The 19,983-nt window shown below is 37.4% G+C and overlaps 1 protein-coding gene across 4 annotated transcripts in view; it reads left to right on the top strand.

The window, feature by feature from the left end:
- Positions 1 to 16,568, top strand: part of LOC121414226 (palmitoleoyl-protein carboxylesterase NOTUM-like) — a 41,810-nt gene extending 25,242 nt beyond the window's left edge. For 2 of the 4 annotated variants that reach the window (XM_041607330.1, XM_041607329.1), the window contains 12 exons: positions 738 to 833; positions 1,161 to 1,221; positions 2,218 to 2,276; positions 2,705 to 2,807; positions 6,394 to 6,588; positions 10,672 to 10,766; positions 11,217 to 11,355; positions 12,745 to 12,792; positions 13,286 to 13,416; positions 14,348 to 14,485; positions 15,132 to 15,518; positions 16,174 to 16,561. In XM_041607330.1, coding sequence (XP_041463264.1) covers positions 738 to 833; positions 1,161 to 1,221; positions 2,218 to 2,276; positions 2,705 to 2,807; positions 6,394 to 6,588; positions 10,672 to 10,766; positions 11,217 to 11,355; positions 12,745 to 12,792; positions 13,286 to 13,416; positions 14,348 to 14,485; positions 15,132 to 15,518; positions 16,174 to 16,334 — 1,613 coding nt within the window. In that variant the 3' untranslated portion in view covers positions 16,335 to 16,561. Of the gene's footprint in view, positions 1 to 737; positions 834 to 1,160; positions 1,222 to 2,217; positions 2,277 to 2,704; positions 2,808 to 6,393; positions 6,589 to 10,671; positions 10,767 to 11,216; positions 11,356 to 12,744; positions 12,793 to 13,285; positions 13,417 to 14,347; positions 14,486 to 15,131; positions 15,519 to 16,173 lie in introns of all 4 variants that reach the window. The other 2 variants (XM_041607331.1, XM_041607332.1) reach the window with 2 other exon arrangements.
- The last annotated feature ends 3,415 nt before the right edge of the window (positions 16,569 to 19,983 follow it).

A 19,983-nucleotide genomic window follows, 5' to 3' on the forward strand; every position in this document is an offset into this window, starting at 1 on the left:
CCGTTTCACAAAGCTTCTTAAAACAGATTTTAAACCTTGTTTTTAACTTTTAAGATACTAAAAATGATTTCATTTGAGCGAATTTCTTGCAGAAATTGTGCATTTGTATGTATTGTTTTACAACGGAACCCATATAATCGTGATTAGAAATCTCCTATTGTTGCTTTTGTGGAGCCAGGTGCAGAAAGCGTTGCAATCAAACACAACTCAATTTTCAATCAGGATGCGTATTTTTGACTTGCGCTTAATTTTTTTAAAGTTACGTTTAATCGTAACTCTTTCTACATCAGATCTGTGCTCATAACACTTGTAACCATCGTTCAGGTGGACTACGTGTCCATTTCTTTCAAAGAATCCACCTTTTTATGCCCCTTTTATTTCGAACAGTTTGCATTTATATGCTACATCAATATAATCATGATGCAAAATATGAACAAGTACATGATATGATTGGCAATGTTTGCTATATATACTGACATCAAACTAAAAGCTACCAGGACATTCAATTCATTTCAACCTTCGACATGAATGTATAGGCCTATAGGACTTATGTTTAATTATAAATTTTAATTGAAATTTGTAGGTCTATTTTGAAGTTCATATTGATCGTTGTACATGAATAAGCCAAAGTTGATTGCGTGAATTTGTTTCTAAAAGGAATAAGATTTTCATGTGAAAATTGATTTTCCCGTTGAGAGCTAGTAATAACTCCTTTTCTGTTTATGTCTCCACAACAGGTGGTTTTTATTGTTTCGATAGCGAAAGCTGCCGAAATCGATACAATCAATCGATCAACCAAATGAGCTCAAGAGCATGGCCACAAACGAAGACAGGTATTGATGGTTCAACTCTTTCTCCCCACTCTCCCCCTTTTTCTCTCTCACTCTCTCATTTTTTCCTCCTCTCTCTCTCTCTTTATTTCTGTTGTCTTACTCAGTCTGTTTTCACATTTAATTAGCCTCTCTAACATTGATATTGATTAATAAAGTATGACCAAGAAACATATAAACACAATATTTGTTAAAAATTTCTCCCATTTTTATTATTTTTTTTTTTTTGGGGGGGTACTTTTGGGACTTTACCCTACATGCCCTATGACCAAAGAGTCATGGACCTGTCCACGGAGGATTTAACTTTGTTTCAATTCACTTCCTCTACAGGGTCAGGTGTAATGTCGGCCGATCCTGAAGAAAACCCCATCTGGTGGAAGTCAAATGTCGTGTAAGTCTTCAATCAATGATCAAGCCTATGCTAAATAGAGATAAAACCTGGAGAAAATATCATTGTAACAAAATCTCTCCCAGAAATCTAGACTTGTACTCCGAAAATCCCCCATTTCCGAAATAAATTGCCATTATTGACATTCCTAATTACCTTTTTTACAGGGGCGGATCCAGGATTTTTAAAGGGGGAGGGGCTCGTTTTCCCGATGAAAATTTGATCCTCCTAAAGTCCTCACTTTCAAAGGATGGGGAGGGGGGAACTTGGGTAAAAGACACATTTACATTACAATTTTTCTATTCCTCTCAAAGGAGGGGGGGGGGGGGGCACGGTCGGATGTGTACCCCCGCCTGGATCCGCCATTGCTTTTTTTTTTTTAATTCTCAATGAATTAAGCCTGGTTGTTAAAAAATACTATATGATTCATATAGTAGACAGCGTTGTATAAACTTTACACAGCGTTTTACTGACGACTTAGAATAATTCTTTGACATCTACTTTAGATATCACCGTATATACCCTGCGCCCCGTTACATTGTACGTTACTATAACAACTTTGCCATGCAATGGTATCTACCATGAAATCTTTGCTCTTGATTGGCTATTGAGCACTGTTGCCATAGTAGTTATCTTTCGACGACATAGTTACCAAGTTGACCCTACTGGGAAGGGTGCCACATAGTGTTATCACAGTGTGGACTGTGTGAAAATATTATCCACACTGTTAAAATGCTCAAATTCAACAGTGCGAAGATGTGTTCACACTGTGGACACCTCGACAGTGTGATTATTCATGGTCGACTATGTGAATATTGTGATTCACTCTGCTGACATGCTTAAATTTAACAGTGTGAAGGTGATTTCTCATTGACGTGTAACCGCACTGTGGACATACTGGGACTTTCAAGCAGGAGAGAACGTCCATGCAACAGTTTCCTGTTCAAGTCACTAGGATATGTAAACTTTTAACCTACATTTCTTTTTTCTCTATTTCAGTTTCATCCCATATTGTTCGAGTGATGTCTGGACGGGAAGGTCTTCAGCCTCTGAAACGGGTAGATCTTTGTTTAATTTTCTTTCTGTCTGTCTTTCTTTCATTCTTTCTTTCTTTCTTCTTCTCGATCTTCCCTTTTCCTCCTCATTTTAGAAACAGAAAACTCTTAATTTCTGTCAGATTGCTATTCGCGCCGTGCGAGCATTATCGTACTCACTATATCGCGTATTTTTAGTAAAACCTGGTGAAAATAAATTTGGGCCATTAGACTTTTGGAAGGAAAAAACCCCGGTAGATTTGTATTGTAAGGAGAGTAAAAAATCAGTAGGCGGTGAAAATCTATGAAAAGTGATAGAGTTGTCAACTATGCTAAGCTCTCCATTGTGATTTGATGGGCATTTTCAATAGATTTACTTTGTTGTAGAATCCGTCCCCGTTGCAACTCCGTTGCAACTGCGAAAACCGATATCATTATTTTGTCCTTATCAGGTACTTATTCTTTCATGGGAGCTGACATCTTACAACAAGTCCTCATCGATCTTTTATCAGAAGGTCTCATGGATGCCAAGCAGCTGGTTCTGGCAGGAAGCAGGTAATTCTGGAATGTCGTGCATGTGCGTGCAATTTTAATGTAATACTAATATTAATCATCATCATCAGCTCTTGCAGCGCGCATATACCCTGCCATAGAATGTCTCTATATATGTGCTTGGAAATCATTACCCTGGCTTTAGCACGGCAAGCCCTTTGCAATGCAAAATCATTTCAAGGATTGAATCCCTACCAGAACCCAGCACACCAGAGCCCCGTTGCATAAAGAGTATACCAGTATGGTAACTTTGTCATCCAAGGGTAACTTGTATGGAATCCTTGATTCTGATTGGCTGTTGATCAGCGTTGCCATGGTAGTTACCATTGGATGGCAAAGTTACCATAATAGAAACTTTAATGCAACGAGGCCCTGGATTGAGTGCAACACAATGTGGATCAATTTTCTTGCTGAACGATATTACACCATGGCTGGGAATTGAATGAACGATCCTCTGTATAAATACTCTGAATGTTACATCCATGCTGCCAGCAAAAAAAAAGTTCCTGTAAAAATCATTATCTCGCATTCGTTTAATTTGACCTAAATGGTTTATTCATGGAGCTCCATGGTTTATTGCTGAAATATTGGAATATAAAGAATGTTAGCTCCCAGATTCTGAAGAAAGAACCTGATGGCTAGGCATGTCAAGAAGTAACGAACAAGAAACGAAAACATTTTAGATTTGGTATTCGCAAATGTTCCATCTTTACTTCAAAAGATAGAGGTACTCCCAGGCATTTCAGACCATGATGTCGTCTCTGTTCTGGTGGAATGGCCCCACAAGAAAAAGTAAAACGTAGAGAAATTTATTTGTTGAAAAGGGGAAACTTTGCTAAAAATAAGTGATGATCTGGATGAGTACGCAGACTCACTTTCTGACGAGGTTATAAGAAGTTCGAGTGTAAATGATCTGTGGATAGGTTTTAAGAACTCCCTATCTTCTTCAATGAAACAGCACATACCAACAAAGTTGATTTCGTCAAACAACGACTTGCCTTGGCTCAAACATACTCACGAAAAACTCATCAATCAAAAGAGGAAAGCATATGATAAAGCTAAATGCACTACATCTGCAGACGACTGGACTATTTTCCGACACCTACGCCGAAACCTGGATAGAAGTCTAAGGAAAGCACGCAGTGTATATCTACGTGAAATGGGGGAAAATTTAACTACAGAAAACAAAAAGTCCTTCTTGAAATTCATAAAGAGCTTAAGACAGTGTTCTACTGGAGTAGCCTCTCTGAACAATTCAAGAAGTATTGCCGTAACTCTGCAGGAGAGGGCAAATGTCCTCAACTGCCAGTTCGAGTCTGTTTTCACTCAAGAGGACTGTCACAGCCTACCTACACATGTAACTACTTCCTGTCCATCTACATGTATGACTAAAATTGTGATAAAAAGCCAGGGAATTGTAAAACTCTTGAAAAAACTCAAACCACAAAAGGCACCAGGCCCAGATGGAATCCTACCATCAGTTCTAAAAGAATGTGCAGACAGCATTGCTCCAATTCTAAAACAGATCTACCAAAAGTCAATAGATACTGGAGAACTTCCTGAGGGTGGTTAAGGGCAAATATCTCTCCTATATTCAAAAAAGGGGATCGCTCCGAAGCAAGCAATTATAGACATATCTCGTTGACGTCTATTCCGTGTAAAGTGTTAGAACATATCATCCACTCAAACATTATGAATCACCTTGAGAAACATGGAATACTAAATAAAGAACAACATGGCTTCCGGAAAGGTCACTGCTGTGAAACTCATCTTGCAGAAGCTGTCAACGACCTGGCGGAGACTTTGAATCACCAGGGCCAAGTAGATGTTATCATAACTGACTTCAGCAAGGCCTTTGACACCGTCCCTCACCAGAGACTACTTCTAAAGCTGAGACAATCAGGCATCACAGGACCCCTCCATATATGGATTAGAAACTTCCTTACTAAGCGGTCTCAGAGGGTAGTACTAGAAGGCGAAGCATCAGCCTCTGTCCCAGGAAGATCGGGCGTCCCCCAGGGTACAGTTTTAGGGCCTTTGCTCTTCTTACTGTACGTCAACGATCTTCCCAAAGATAAACAGTCACATGTTCGACTCTTCGCAGATGACTGTATACTTTACCGTGAGATAAAATCACAGGATGATGGGAAAGTTCTACAACAGGACATAAATACTCTATGTAATTGGGAAGCTACATGGCAAATGAGATTTAACACCGATAAGTGTCACGTTATGCACATCAATCATAAAACGAAACCCATGATATGAATGGGAAACGTCTAAACGCTGTCCCAAGTCACAATTACTTCGGTGTCGAGGTAAATAGCAACTTAACCTGGTCGGACCATGTTAATACTACCATATTTAAAGCGAATAGGGTTTTAGGCCTCCTTCGAAGAAACTTGTATAGTTGCCCCCGAAATGTAAAAGAAACAGCCTATAAAGTGTTAGTACGTCCAAAGTTGGAGTATTGTGCTTCTGTGTGGGACCCATACACGAAAGACCAGATTAGTAGACTAGAAGCAGTTCAACGAAGAGCCGCTAGATTTGTCTGTAAAGATCACAGGAGAACCAGTAGTGTTTCCTAGATGCTGAAGTTACTTGAATGGAAATCTCTCGAAGATAGAAGGGCTATCTCAAGACTTACACTTTTATATAAATCTATAAATCATAGTGCTTCGGTCAACGTAGGTCGATGATTAACAGCTCCCTCTCAAGATTCTGTCAGGAATCATCGTCAATCTCTTTTTCCCGACCAATAACAAAAAAATATTGCTTCAAGTACTTTTTCCTTCCAAGGACCATGGCAGAATGGAATCTGCTACCAGTAGACATACGTGAAGCTAAATCGGTCGATGGTTTTAAGACAAGGCTAAACAAAATTCAAATGTCTACTTTCATCCGGGGGGCACATCATTAATTCAAATTCACCACTAGCCACACACGCCTGCAGCAATTATATCCCAATTCAGGATCGAGTTTGCCTGCAGTAATAGGAAGAAGAATGTAGGACATGTAGGAAGTGCTTGAAATGTTACCAGCAGTATCTTCCGATTGATCCCTTGGCGAAGAATAAATCGGTGTGGAGGTCATATAGGGTACGCCATGCGTTCTTTTCTGAGCATGTTTGTCATGAAAAGGACAATAGGGCCTATTCTGTTTCTGTTGGAGTAACTCCCCTAGGAACTCGCAAAAGCAGCTTTCCGCCGTATCAACGCCAAACTGGAAACTATTTTTACGTCTAACTTAATCAGTTACAGCCCTAGTGGTTGACCTTATCGACGACAGAAATTAGTCTCGGACCTTATTGGTTGAAATGAAGTGGAGATAATGGCCGAGCGGCGATTCGAACTCACATTCATGGATCAAATCTTGGAACCACTAGATCACACGACACTAATGTTCTTGCTGTCTTCATGATATTTATTGTCTATCTCTTTATGGGCCTACTCTCGGCACCAAGCCATGTCCACAAAAGAATTCATGGTGTATAGTTGGGCCTCCATATTGAAATCTTACCAGATTTTCTATTTCCTTTTCAGACATTTCATTATCCGTTTTTGGTCTATTCTCATTTATGGCACTGCAGCGCAGGTGGCACAGGCGTGCTTCTTAATCTCGACCGGGTGGCTTCCATGATGGACGAAGCAGGGAGCACAGCAAAGGTGGTTGGTCTGGCGGATTCTGGATGGTTCCTTGACACAGAGCCCTTGGGCAATCCTCAAGCAGATTGTATCCTTGATCTCTACTGCAATCCAGCAAGGACACTACAAAGAGGCACCAAGTAAGTATCAAAGTACCGACGATTGGAAAGCTCTAGATCATCCGGCAGCGAAATCAATTTTCCCACAACTTATTGTTCTTTCTGTTCCAAAGTTTGATTTGATTTGAATTTATTTTTCCACTTTCGTTTACAATAACAAATCAAATATGACAATAATACATATCAAACAAGAAATAGTTACACAAAATCGAAAAATTAATAATAATTAGTCAAAAAAGATAACAAAAGTGGGGGAACCTAAATTAAAAGCAAAGCTTGTATTGCTTAGGACCCAGTGAAATAACATTTTTTATTTATACAACATTAACAAAAAAAATAAAAACAAATTTGTTGGTTGAAAAATACTTGATTTTGTAAGAAAAGAGAAAAAAAAAATAAATAATGATAACGGTGACAATATTTATAATAGCAATTATTATGCTATAGTAACTATAATCCTGCGAAGACGGACATGTAAAATAGAATATAGGACAGACAAAATTACAAAACACAAACATATAACAAGAACAAAAAATTATAGCACAAAAATTAAACGAAAATTAAATATTTCATACCCTGAAGAATTACTGTCGAAACAAAATTGTCATAGCATCAGATAAAACATTTAAAATTTAAATATTTAAATAAGGTAACACTGCGCGTATGGAATAAATAATAAATGAAAGCAAGAGTGATAATGCAAAATCATTCAGATGATCAGGACAGATAATGTATGGGTGCGCGCGTAGCAGGAACAATAACTTAATATTTGTATTTTAAGAGTAACGATAATTTCAATCTTTTTTTAAATACATGTAAAGAAGGAGAATTTTTTAAGTAATCAGAAAAGGAATTCCAGAGGTTTGGACCTTCATATATAAACGTATTTTTAGCGAAGAGAGTTCTAAGCAAAGGCAAATGAAACTCTTCTGATCGTCTCGTTGGGTAATAATGAATTGCGCGATTTCTTAAAAACATATTCTCGAAAGAATTTGGCAACAAATCGTTAGTATACTTAAACATAAATTGACCTAATTGAAGCAGATATAAATCTTTTACTTTCAGAATACTACTATCATAGAAAAGTGGATCAGTATGAGCACGAAAATCTACTTGATTAATAATTCTAACCGCTCTTTTTTGCAACATTAAAAGTTTGTCTAAGATAGTTTGGTGAGCGTTGCCCCAAGCAAGTAAGCCGTAATTCAAATACGGTAATGTTAGAGAAAAATATAATGTTAGTAAGGCAGAAGGTGGAAGTTGGATCTTTAGTCTATTTAGTATACCTATGTTGCGTGAAATCTTTTTAGAAATATTATCGATATGAATCTTCCATGAAAGCTTATTGTCAATTATTACACCAAGAAACTTAGAATATAATACCTTTTCTAAGGGAGTGTCATCAAAAACTATATCAGCTGGTAAGGCATCAATTGAATTACTAAAAAGGATATATTTGGTCTTTTCTAAATTTAGAGATAATCTATTTGCTCGAATCCACTGAGTAATGTTTTTTAGTTCAGTATTCACAATTTCAACAAGGGTGTTTGGATTTGAATGAGAAAAAAACAAGTTTGTATCGTCAGCAAATAATATAAAAGATGCCATATCTGATGATCTATAAAAATCATTGATATAGATAATAAACAATAGAGGGCCTAGCAAACTCCCTTGAGGGACACCACAAGTAATATCCCGCAATTCAGAGGAACAGCCATTCAGAAAAATATATTGTTTTCTATTGGATAGATAACTCCTGAACCACTCCAAAGCCTTCCCACGTATACCATAATGTGAAAGTTTATGAAGTAAAATGTTGTGGTTGATAGTGTCGAAGGCCTTGGAGAAGTCCAGGAGTATTCCAACCATATGAGAAGATGAATCGAGAGCATGGGCTACCTTTTCAACAAGTGATAATAACGCATGATTTGTACTATGTTTTGCTCTAAACCCATATTGATTATCACAAAAAATATCATGATCTTTTAAAAAAGCAATTGTTCTTTTATATATCAATTTTTCTAAAACTTTTGAGAGGGATGACAATAAAGATATAGGGCGATAATTGTTCACATCTTGATTGTCGCCTTTTTTAAACAATGGAATGACCTTTGCTATCTTCATCGTATTTGGCACTATCCCATCTAAAAAAGACAAATTAAATATATGTACGAGTGGATCAACAATAAAAGGTATTATCCCCTTTAATATAACATTGTTGATACTATCAAAACCAGAACTCTTTTTGTTATTTAAATGAGAAACAATATCCATTACCTCATTCCTGTGAGTTGGAACAAAGAAAATAGAGCTTGAATTTGGAGGATTTAAAAAATCTCTAAAAGATTTATTTGATGTAGGTATTTTTTGTGCTAACTTCTCACCAATTAAGGAAAAATGTGTATTAAACAGGTTAGCAATTAGGTTGGGATTATCGATTACATCATTATCTCTTTTTATCTTAGTAATTTCATTTTTGTTTTTGGTTAAATTCATAGCTTGTTTGAGGACTTTCCAGGTATTCTGCATGTCGCGTTTATACAACTCTAAGCGACTTGTGAAATATTTCTTCTTTTCAAAACGCAAAATTCTGGTTAAAGCATTCTTATATGAAGTATATTTTTGTTTTGTTCTATCTGTAAATTCGGATTTGTATTTGTAGTACAATTTATTCTTTTTATTTATACACTTTAAAAGAGATTTCGATATCCAGGGAAGTCTAGGAGTAATTTTATAATTTGTTTGACATTTTTGAAGGGGAATACACGCATCTAGTTCTTTATTCAGAATATCTAAAAATATGTTGTACGAACTATTAACATTATCAGTGTTGTAGACATTTGACCAGTCTACGTGTTCTAAACTCACTCCGAGTCTAGCTATGTTTTCAGGGGAAGCTTGACGTCTTAATTTGGGAGGCTGTCCACCACTACTTAAATTAGAAAGAGTAAACTGAGAGAAAATTGGGTAATGATCAGATATATCAGACAGTATGACATATGAATTGGGATGCGGAATAATGTTACTGAAGATATTATCAATCAATGTTGCCGATACATTAGTGACACGAGTTGGCTTAGTAACAAGAGGAAAGAATGCATTTGATAAAAATGTTTCTAAAAAATCATGACATGAACTTTCATTATTATATTTTAGTAAGTTGATATTGAAGTCGCCCATTATACAACAATCTTTATTATTCATTACTGGATTATGCAAAATATTCCTGAGGAAGTCAATGTTATTGCTATTTGGAGGGCGGTAAATTACACCAATTATCATATTTCTCCGGCCTGGCAATTGGATTTCAATAAAAAGGGATTCTAAGATATCATTCATTATAGTAACATCCTTGCAAATATTGAAAGAATATTTTTTTGAAACGTATAGGCCAACACCGCCCCCAGACTTTTCTATCCGACTATTGAAAATAAAATCGTGTTCATATAAGGCAAAAGGTGGGTTAGGATTCTGTTCCAAAGTTTACGCTTTCAACTCTTATAAATAAGGATGAAATTCTTGGCTTCGCAAATTTTTCAGGGTGACACGGCATACTTTGTTCCTAGGACATTTGGTTCGGTCTTAGTTATCTCAGAATGCACAAGGTTAGAGTTAGATCTGTAATCGACTTTTTGTTCAGCGTAATGTAAAGATAAGGATTAGGGTTGATTGAGTCTTTGTAGAGGTTAGGTTTTATGTTCGGCTTTACGCGCAGATTTTCCATCAGAGCAATTCTCGCCAGAGCAATTCTCGCCTGAGCAAATGCCATGGAACCATTTTCACAGTCTCGCCTCAATTTTAAACCAAAATAGGACAGTGTTTTAAACCTAAAAAGGAACTTAAACTTCAAATTATTTAATACCGATATCGTAGGCGTAATAATTATCCCATTGCGTCACGATGACGAATTGATAGAAGTGCCGTTATTTACTATATTCCGTAGATATAAGATTAAACTTTTTGAATATTCATGTTTTGTAGTATGTTCCTAAAATATCAGGGGAAATCTATTTCGTCGAAGACGTGGAGATAGGATATACTTGCGTGTTGATTAATGTCGTAGTAAAAATTAGAGTTGTAGTTTTCTTATTTCTTTTTCCCCAGATTATGGAATAGTTTAGTTCCGGAAACGTGTCTGAATTCATACTCGGAGAAATGGAAGTGTTTCTACGGTTTTAGGATACATCAATCTCTTAAAAGTGAGTATAGTCCTACTTGTCATAATTACGTAAAATTATGAGAAGTTGTTACATTCTATGTAATAATTGGAATTTTGACCAAGTAAATACCAGACCAATGCTTGTAATTAGAGGGGAACATTTTTTTTGATATACCGAGTTTTTCAGAGTATCTGACTTGGTCTTGACCAGGTGCGGGTTCAAGGGACAAAAAGGGTATGCACCCTCCCCTTTTGAATTGAAGAATATTTGGTCTCCAGAAATCACCTCTTTGATATAGTGTGCCTCCGCCTCTAAACTCTACTTTGGGGTTAGAATTTAAAGAAAAGGGGCGGAGTGAGGTTAGGGGGAACTTGTAGGATTTTTTTCCACTTCACTTTGTTTTCTGTGACCTTAACACAAAAGGAAACGTCACTGATAAAACACTCTGTTGCTTAATATATGCAATTTGTGTACTTTTTTTTCTTGTAGCTCCAGTTTATATATTTCAGTGGCTTTATGACGAAGTGCAGCTCACGATCAACATGCAAGGCCCTCCGATCGAGGCAAGACATTGGCATTACATGCAGAAGGTCGGAAGGCAGATGAGAGGCTCCCTGAGAAATGCAACGTAAGTTAGAGTCAGAAGGTCATGTGCTTACTTTCAATTATAATGGAACATCCACACTTTGTGTCATTTCGTTCTCTTTAGTCGGAAGCTATTATGATACATTGTGGAAGAGCCGTGGTGTAGTGGTTCTGACTCTCGCCTTGTAAACAAAGGGTCGTGTGTTCGAATCCCACCGCGGTCTAGCGTCCTTTGGCAAGGCATTAATCCACACTCTGCCACTCTCGAGGTAGGATGCGAAAGATAGTATATGCTTGATTTTGCCAGCGCCATAATGAGGCTGCGATGAATGCAAGGAATGCTCCCCAGGGAGTGGAAATTGTGCACTTTTCGTGCGGGATTGAAATGAATCCAATGACCGGGGTAATAATATACCGTAACGCGCTTTGAGCCATTCTGGGAAAAGCGCTCTCTAAAAATTGGCTATTATTAGTATTCTACAATTTCAATCGCATAAACCTAGCAGCAGATTACGTTTCTCGCTGTAAGCTCCATAGGAGGAACGAAATCTAAGCCCAGAAAGCTCACAGATGTGTCAGAATCATGATGAAATATAATTCTACATTTTAACATGAATCGAGATAAACAGTGACATCACTTCATTGTTTATAACAATTCGCCTATTCATGATCCTTATAGTACATTGACAGGATTCTTAACAGAAGAAAACCCATTTGGCCCACTTCTGTTCAATCTCTGACAACGAGGAGTTTCTGTAAAAAGAAAGTCCCCAATCACAAAATTTCCTAGTAATACCATTACTAAAAAAAGAAATTGAAAGGAATATTGATTTGTATAACAGTTATGGAACGACCGGACCAGACAAGTCGCATTTGAGTTCAATTGTGCATCCTTTAGTGTAAATGTAGCAACTTAGGTGATGTATATATAGTCTTGTACCTTGCATGAGGATCGACTTTTGTGTTGACTGCTTTCTTAAAAAAAAAACATCTGAGGGCAAGAAATGTGCGTCTGCATCATGGTGGCCTATCTCCATAGATTAAAAAAAAGCAAATTAAAACAAAGTACATACTTTCCTTGCGGTTATGACATTTAGTTCACCTTAAAATGGTATATACTGTTTCTTTTGGTGCAAAAGTGTGTTATGGCGCCAATGGCGGAGCTTTTGATAGATGTTGATAAATTTTGACGTGAGTAATTTTTTGAAATTTCTTATGTTGGGCAAAGTATTAATTGTAATTATCTTGATCCATTTTTTCTTAACTTACTTATAATTTCTGTTCCCATTAGTAATTGGCCTACCCGTAAGCGGGGCATTTCAATTGAGAATATGGAAGATCTTGATGAATTTAATGTGCCAAGGAGCGTTTTAAACTAACTTAGCTATTTATATTTTTAAATTTATTTTCTCTTGTTATTTTTCTTCCGTAGGACTGTATTTGCTCCAGCATGTTATGCGCACAATGTGCTGAGGAGAAGGTAGTGTATACGAAGAAACTTCCTATTTCATATGTAATAAAAAGTTAGTGTAAAAATATTTATGTAATTATTGAAATCCTCCGTCAGAACTAGAATCCTGGTAGTCAGCTCATTACCTCACTGTAAAAAAGCTAACAGAATGAAATACTGTGAAATATGGAATATGAAAAAACGTTATTTATTTAAATGTATTTGCGGGGGGGGGTATTTTCGATTTTACATCAAGTTACGTGAACATATACGAAGGAGTGATTGTTATACAACCTGTATATGTTTATATTTGATTATGTCTGTTCTACAGTATAAAAAAAAGATTGTTGAAAAAGAAATTTTCGCCGTTTGAATTTCACCGCAAACATATTTTTATACGCAATTTTGAAGTGAATGAAATTGTTATTTTCTTTTTAGCAGGAGGAGGAGGAATTGTGAAATCGTATTTTGGAAGGTGGTAACACTGTTTTTGTTATCAATTATGCTTTCTGTATATCGTTAGTGATTGGAGTAATATTAAAGTACGAGATGTCAAGCTGTATAAAAGCCTACAATGCTGGTTAAAAGGCCAAGAAGAACCGAGACAATCAACTTCAAGCAGTAACAGGCAACCGGGAAGACAAAATCAACAAGATAGCTATCATGCTGATAAATATAACATGATACTTGTACTTATGTGCATATCACCAAAATAATAGAACGTCTCTTTGCTTCCAAAGGACGTGGATATTATTTACCCGGCTTTTTTAAATATTTTTTATACATCGCACGAGCATTTCAAGGAATAAGTTCCAGCCAGGTTCCCATTTTCCGGCTCGCGTGTGTTGAGTGCAGCATAGTGTATATGCTGCAAACAGCTGTTGTCGAAAATCGGTAAATCAAAACAAAAATATATTTTTGCAATTGTTTTTTTTTCTGGTCCGAATCTGCTGTCCCGATCCACCAACTTTCGACAAAGACCTCTCAGCTAGCTGTCCATTGTGATTTAACATGCATTTGTAAGGAATTGGTGTGTTGTAGAAAGCAACTGCATATAGTGATTGCAAAACTACACTATCGACTGGAAATGAAAAAAAAAATATGCATGGAGGACAAATTTCTCTGATTTTCTTTTTCATATCATTTTTATTTTTTTACCAGAAAAAAACTCACAAAAGAACATAAACAGTCATTAAATTATGAAATTACACAGTAACAAAATTATACAACGCTGTTTACTATATGAACCTTACAGTAATTGTTTAAACAGTCGAAACAACTGTTTAAATCTTAAGCAACAAAGTTTAATTTTCAATATCTAATTGTCAATAAATTAAACATGATTGTTTAAACGGTTAAACAATACTGTAAGGTTCATATAGTAAACAGTGTTGTATAAAATCTTAAACAGCGTTTTTACTGTGTACACTAGAGTCGCGCTCACAAATGATTTGTTTCTATTTGATTTTTTTTATTCATTGTTTCACATTCCACAAAAATACATCTTGAATGAATAATAATATGATGAAATAATTACATTCAATGTTTTCATATTCCGACCCTGTTTCTTCGATTTTCATTTTAGCAGTAAGTTCAACGGAGATACCACCTCGAGAAGGTTCGAGGCGATACGAAACACCATCAAGTCAAACCGCCGATGTTGATGTCGACGGGGTTGTCGAAAACATGGATGAGAGGACGACGACGAGGATTACGACAACGGGTATGTCCTGTACATTATTTTTTGTTCCTTTATTCTGAGGAATATGATGATGACGATGCCTGACGATGGTGTATTGCACCTGCCCGTCCTGGCAAAATTCAGGTCAAGTACCCGATGCGTTTATTCCGGAGGGCCCCTGCATCGTGTACATCCAGATCCAGTGAAACTAATAATGATGATGATGATGATAATGATGATGATGATGATGATGATGGCGATGATGATATTGATACTAGCATTGTTATTAATTGTATTAATAATGAGCATTTATATAGCATCACATATTCAGATGTAATCTATTCCGGGTTGCACTGTCATAATTCTCGGCTTCAGCCCTAGCTGCCGTCTCCAACGCTAATTGCATTCAAAGAATCCTGCGTAGTACAGGCCACCTCTCCTGGGTTGAGCGCAGCACAATGTGGGTAAATTTCTAACGGAATGATAACACGCCATGCAAGATGGGGCTGGGCTTAAGAAGGAGAGGGGGAGTGAAATGATGTTAAAATTATGATGTGTTGAGATGTATCACAAAACTACATGCCAAGATTTTCGCTAGCTCGCGACATATTAGCAATATTGCAACATGTGGTGCTTTTCAATAATTTTGGCACATTTACTTGACCACTTTTTTGTACTTCATTTGCAGATTCGACAACAGTTACATCAAAGAAGAAACGAACGCGGCGACGGAACAAGAAAGGCAGGCGGCATCGCCGACCACGCACCACCGACATCCCCAGACAACTCATAGAGGATGTCCCGGTGTCGAGCACGGAAGCGAGCTCGTCATCGAACCGCGAAGACGGGCGAGAGCGTCGAAGAGGAGGGCGAGGTGGACGAGGAAAGCGCGACGGTCGAGGGAATATCGACTTTGTGGATAGGCTAAGCGGACTGGGAACTAGCGGGCTAGTCGGAGGGGAGGCAGGAGAGAGCCGGAGAGCGTCGGGAAAGAAGTGCGTCAACCGGTTGGTGGACCACGCGACTTGTCCTCATTGTAATCCAACTTGCCCTAAGATGACGAATCCAAGAACTGGTAAGCAGTTTTTATTTAACGGCTAGATCCAAAAGAGACTTGGATCAAACAACTAAAAGGGACTTAGTAGATAAAACATATTTATAGTCATTTAAATCATTAAATTTAACTTTTTCATTTGCCATATCATCTGGACTTCGGAAGTCTTCCATGGGAGGACTTGAGGGACGTTTCACCCGACAAGTCCCGTTTTGTTTTACAGTTACAATATTAACATTGCTTCTCAGCCAATCAAAATCAAGGAAAGTAGTCGGATCTGACAAATTAATGGACGAGAAAATGTTTATGAAGTTCTCCCCGGGGATTTTACCTGTGATGCCGCCACGTCTTTCACAATAGCTTAACAAGACAGAAAAATCCGGGAGAAAATATTCTTAAATGTTTTTGGACTGTAAATCAGAAACGTAATTATCACTGGCGACCGAAAGAAATGTGTTTTTAATTTTTTTCCCAGTGTGAAAAAACAGACTTCACCTTATACTCGGCTATTCATTTCACAATGTGCCTATACTATACCGTACAGTTATATGATGCACATTCCATATGATTGTAAACCTCACATATTATTCTTCTTATTTCATTGGCATTTGCAAATATTATAATCGCTGAATGTACTGAACGATCCACGTCTACCCTTCCTTCGTTTCGCACACAGGTGAAGACATGGAACTACTCTCTTTTATGCAGCTCTTTGGTTTTAAAATCAGCGCTCTGGCCGAGCAGCTAGGCATCGATGAGAGAACGCTCGCCCTGGTCGACCCCGAAGCAGGTCTGCGAATGATCGCCGTCGCGTCAAAAAAGAAAGGCGGGAACTAGCATCTACATGTGTCTGTGCTGGGTTTGAATGTCCGTCGTCGTTTTAAGGAACGAACGTTAAATTATTTCTTCCTGGTTTCTAAATGTTTCAAACTGAAGGCATCCCCAATGGAGGTAGTTACATTGATCCTAAGGATCTGAATTAAAAAGGGAAATGTCTTGACTCTTGCAGAGGATCTACTAAGTACTAATTCACTGCTACTTAATATAGCAAAGTTCACCTTTACATTATACGACCTGATCCCGAGCGGACTCCGAGATTCGTTTAACAAATCACATTTTGCATTTGAAATATGAAAATTCTAAGAATATCTGAAGTTATGCACAATGCTAAGAGTATTAAACTCTTTATTCCGCTCTACTACAGTGCTACAACCTTGCAATGTGGTCAGAGCAAGTTACAAGTCGGTTACAAGTCGCAGACGCTGTTTAGAATCTTTATATAACGACATTTTCTATATAATGAACTTTACATTTAGTTCTTTAAATGGTTCAAATAAGTGATCAGTATCTTAAACGTCAAATCAAGCATGGCTGTTTAAACTGTTAAACAACTACTGTAAGGTTCATAAATTAAACATCGTTGTATAAAATTTTATACAGCGTTTTTTTTTTCTTCTGTGTATATTTATCAGTCGTGGGAACGAGTTAAGAAAAAAGGCATGTTATGTCGCCTATAGCGGCTCCGTATCTAAGCGCTTTGTACAGATACAGTATTGATCTATATAATTCAATCAGCAGTATATAGTGCCCTCCTAAAAAATGTCATTTTTTCGCAACTCAGTAATTTTCAGGTAAACTTCTTTTCTCTATTATTAAAAGAAATAAAAGTTCATTTGGAAACCAGGTTAGAATTTTCCCATCGAAAATACCTTTATACTCATGTAACATAATAATGATTATAGATTCGGGTATATTCTTAAATTTGAATTTTTCTATGATAATATTTTGTACACAATACTCCATTTTTGTATAAAGTTGTAAAGCTTTTATTTTATGACTCTGTATTCAATAAGTGTATTTACAGCATATGTTGTATATTATGCCATTGGAAGGTATGATGTTTTTTTATATTCGGTAATTATCAAAATACCTGCACTACTTTGGCAGGGACAGCCTACTTGACAGAACCCAACACTTATGACTTATTCTGACACGAACTTGTTGGAACTATATGTATGTTTCTAAAGTATTATAACATTTTCCCTATCCAATAAAAGCTAGGAGAGCTGGTTGACTTTGAAGTCTTGATAATTACTTGAATCGCATTATTGTGTGAATGAAACGATAGATGTTTTTCTTTCATAGCCCAACATAATCGACTCTTTATCTAGACATTTCATGATTCATATTCACGTAATTTCCGCGTGCTTATCGAAATCGAAATGAAAGAATGACGGTACAACTCAATTAATATTGAATGGACATTGAAAAGACTACCACACTTTCAAAATATGGTTAAAATCTTCAGAAGCGACCAAGCATTATCTCATTGAAACCATGCCTTTATCAGGGGAAATTGAATGGGGTGGGGGGACTAGGTTGGCTTCAGCCCCCCCCCACTTCTTTCCAAAACCAAAAATATTACCATTTGATTTTGATATTTCGCATGGCCAGCCACCCCCCCCCCCCCCACCTCCCACACACACACTTTCAAAACGTGTAGTGCTAATTTTCACTCATGGTTTCAAAATCAATATCACAAATTTGAAAAATAACTGCGGAATTATGATACTTCAAAATACAAACCAAATATATCACATTTTCACCTCTTAAAAAAACGAGAAGTATATCATGAAAATTGGACCTTCAAAGAACGCAGATCCGATTGAAAGTCAAAATTGCAAAATATTTTGAGAAGACGTTGCTCATTTGGCTTCCACCCCCCCCCCCCCCCCCCCGTCTGCTGGGGTTAAACTACCTCGTTCTGTTTCGAAGATGGCTGCTGAGCAGGAGCAGCGGCGGAGATGGAGGGAATTTAATGATTACATAGGGCATTCGTTTTTGTTGTGTTAACATTGGGAATGTGGAAATGGTGGGGGGGGGGGCGAAGGGGAGGGTGACCGTGTGTAGGGTAAAGTAAAACTACCTTTGCCGCCCACTTTCATTCTTTCCTTCGCAGTCTAATCGTAGTAGGATCTATGTTGAAACGAACGTATTATGATCAAACGGCACGAGTGTGAATGGTGCCAGGCGTCTGTCATAAGGGGGGGGGGGCGTTGCCCTCTGTATTTCAATGCAATTAACAGAAGAAAAAAGAATGCATGTCAGGTAGATTCAGTAAAAAAGCAAACTGCTCTTGATCATTTTCTTTGATCATTAAAATATGAGCATGCGCAATCAACTTCCATCAAAATTTACCGCCTTTGTTTCAATTCGCAATTCATGGTAGGCTGCGAATTTCATTTCTTTATTTTTTTCTTCTGTTTGAATATTTTATTGATAACGACATTAGGCTGATTAATACAATGTATATAACATCGAAGAGATATTTTATAAAATAATGTGTATTGTGTAAATAAAGTTTGGGAATAATAATTATGTGAGTTTTTCTTGTCCGTGGTTTCATGTGTATGTAGAATTTCGTCATGAAAAATGATCACCACTAGGCTATGACAGAATTGGCAAGCCTTTATTCTTTATCTTGATTGATAATGACTGCCTTTTGTTAACAACACAAATTCATTTTCATAAAGCATCTGAATTCGTAATATTTTGTGTTGTTAACAGAATGCAGTTGATGTCAGGAATGGAATGTTCATATCAAGAAGTAACGTGGGAGCCAAATGATTTGAGGGAGGGCAGATGTGGCATACATGTAGGAGGCAAGAATACTTTTAAAAAAAAAAGTTGCGAGCGAACAAAGCGAGCAAAGACCGAAAGTTTTTATACCAAATTCTAATTCAGTGATAGATTTTTATTCAATATTCAGAAACAACCATTTTCACCCTCTCTTCTTTCCTTTTCTTTCTCCTCCCTTTTCTGATATTTTCTTAGCCGTTAAAGTTGAGGGTGGGGACCATATGGGCTCCATTTTTGCAAGCAGGAAATACATTTAAAGGAAGCGAAAGAAATTAATGACCCCGGCCGGCCTAACTGTAGGCCAGTGATATCAAGAAATGCGATTTAACGTGAAAATCCTTACCACGCGTACATTTCGTCGGCAGAAGTGGCCAAAACGTTATATTGTGACATCACAGCCCCTTAAAGATGAAATTAAGCAATTTTTTATTTTTCGCTCGTCCTTTTAGGCCAAATGGGAATCCACAAACTTGAAAAAAGGGGTTTAAGGTTTATTTTTAAACCATCTCCAGCAATTATCCAAAGTCACGCCATTCCACTGCGCGGGCATAAAACTGAACCTTTTGTTTAGGAGGGGGGGGGGGGTGATCTAGTGTCCCCCCCCCCTGAATAGCATGACGCCAATTATCCTTGATTTCCACCTTTTCACTTTTAGCAGGATTCCCAAGCAGGATGCGTCTTTCTTAACGATTCTAAACCTTTCACTGTACCACGCGAAAGGACTTTTACGACGGTATTTGGTTCTGGAAAGACAGGCGTGCGCTCTCTCCCCCATTTTATTACGGTGGTGTAGAAGTAACAAAAAGGGTCAATTTTTTCTTCATTTTATCTAGGGGAAGGGGGGGGG

This window comes from Lytechinus variegatus, chromosome 4 (genome assembly GCF_018143015.1).
Source record: "Lytechinus variegatus isolate NC3 chromosome 4, Lvar_3.0, whole genome shotgun sequence".
Classification (NCBI taxonomy): domain Eukaryota; kingdom Metazoa; phylum Echinodermata; class Echinoidea; order Temnopleuroida; family Toxopneustidae; genus Lytechinus; species Lytechinus variegatus.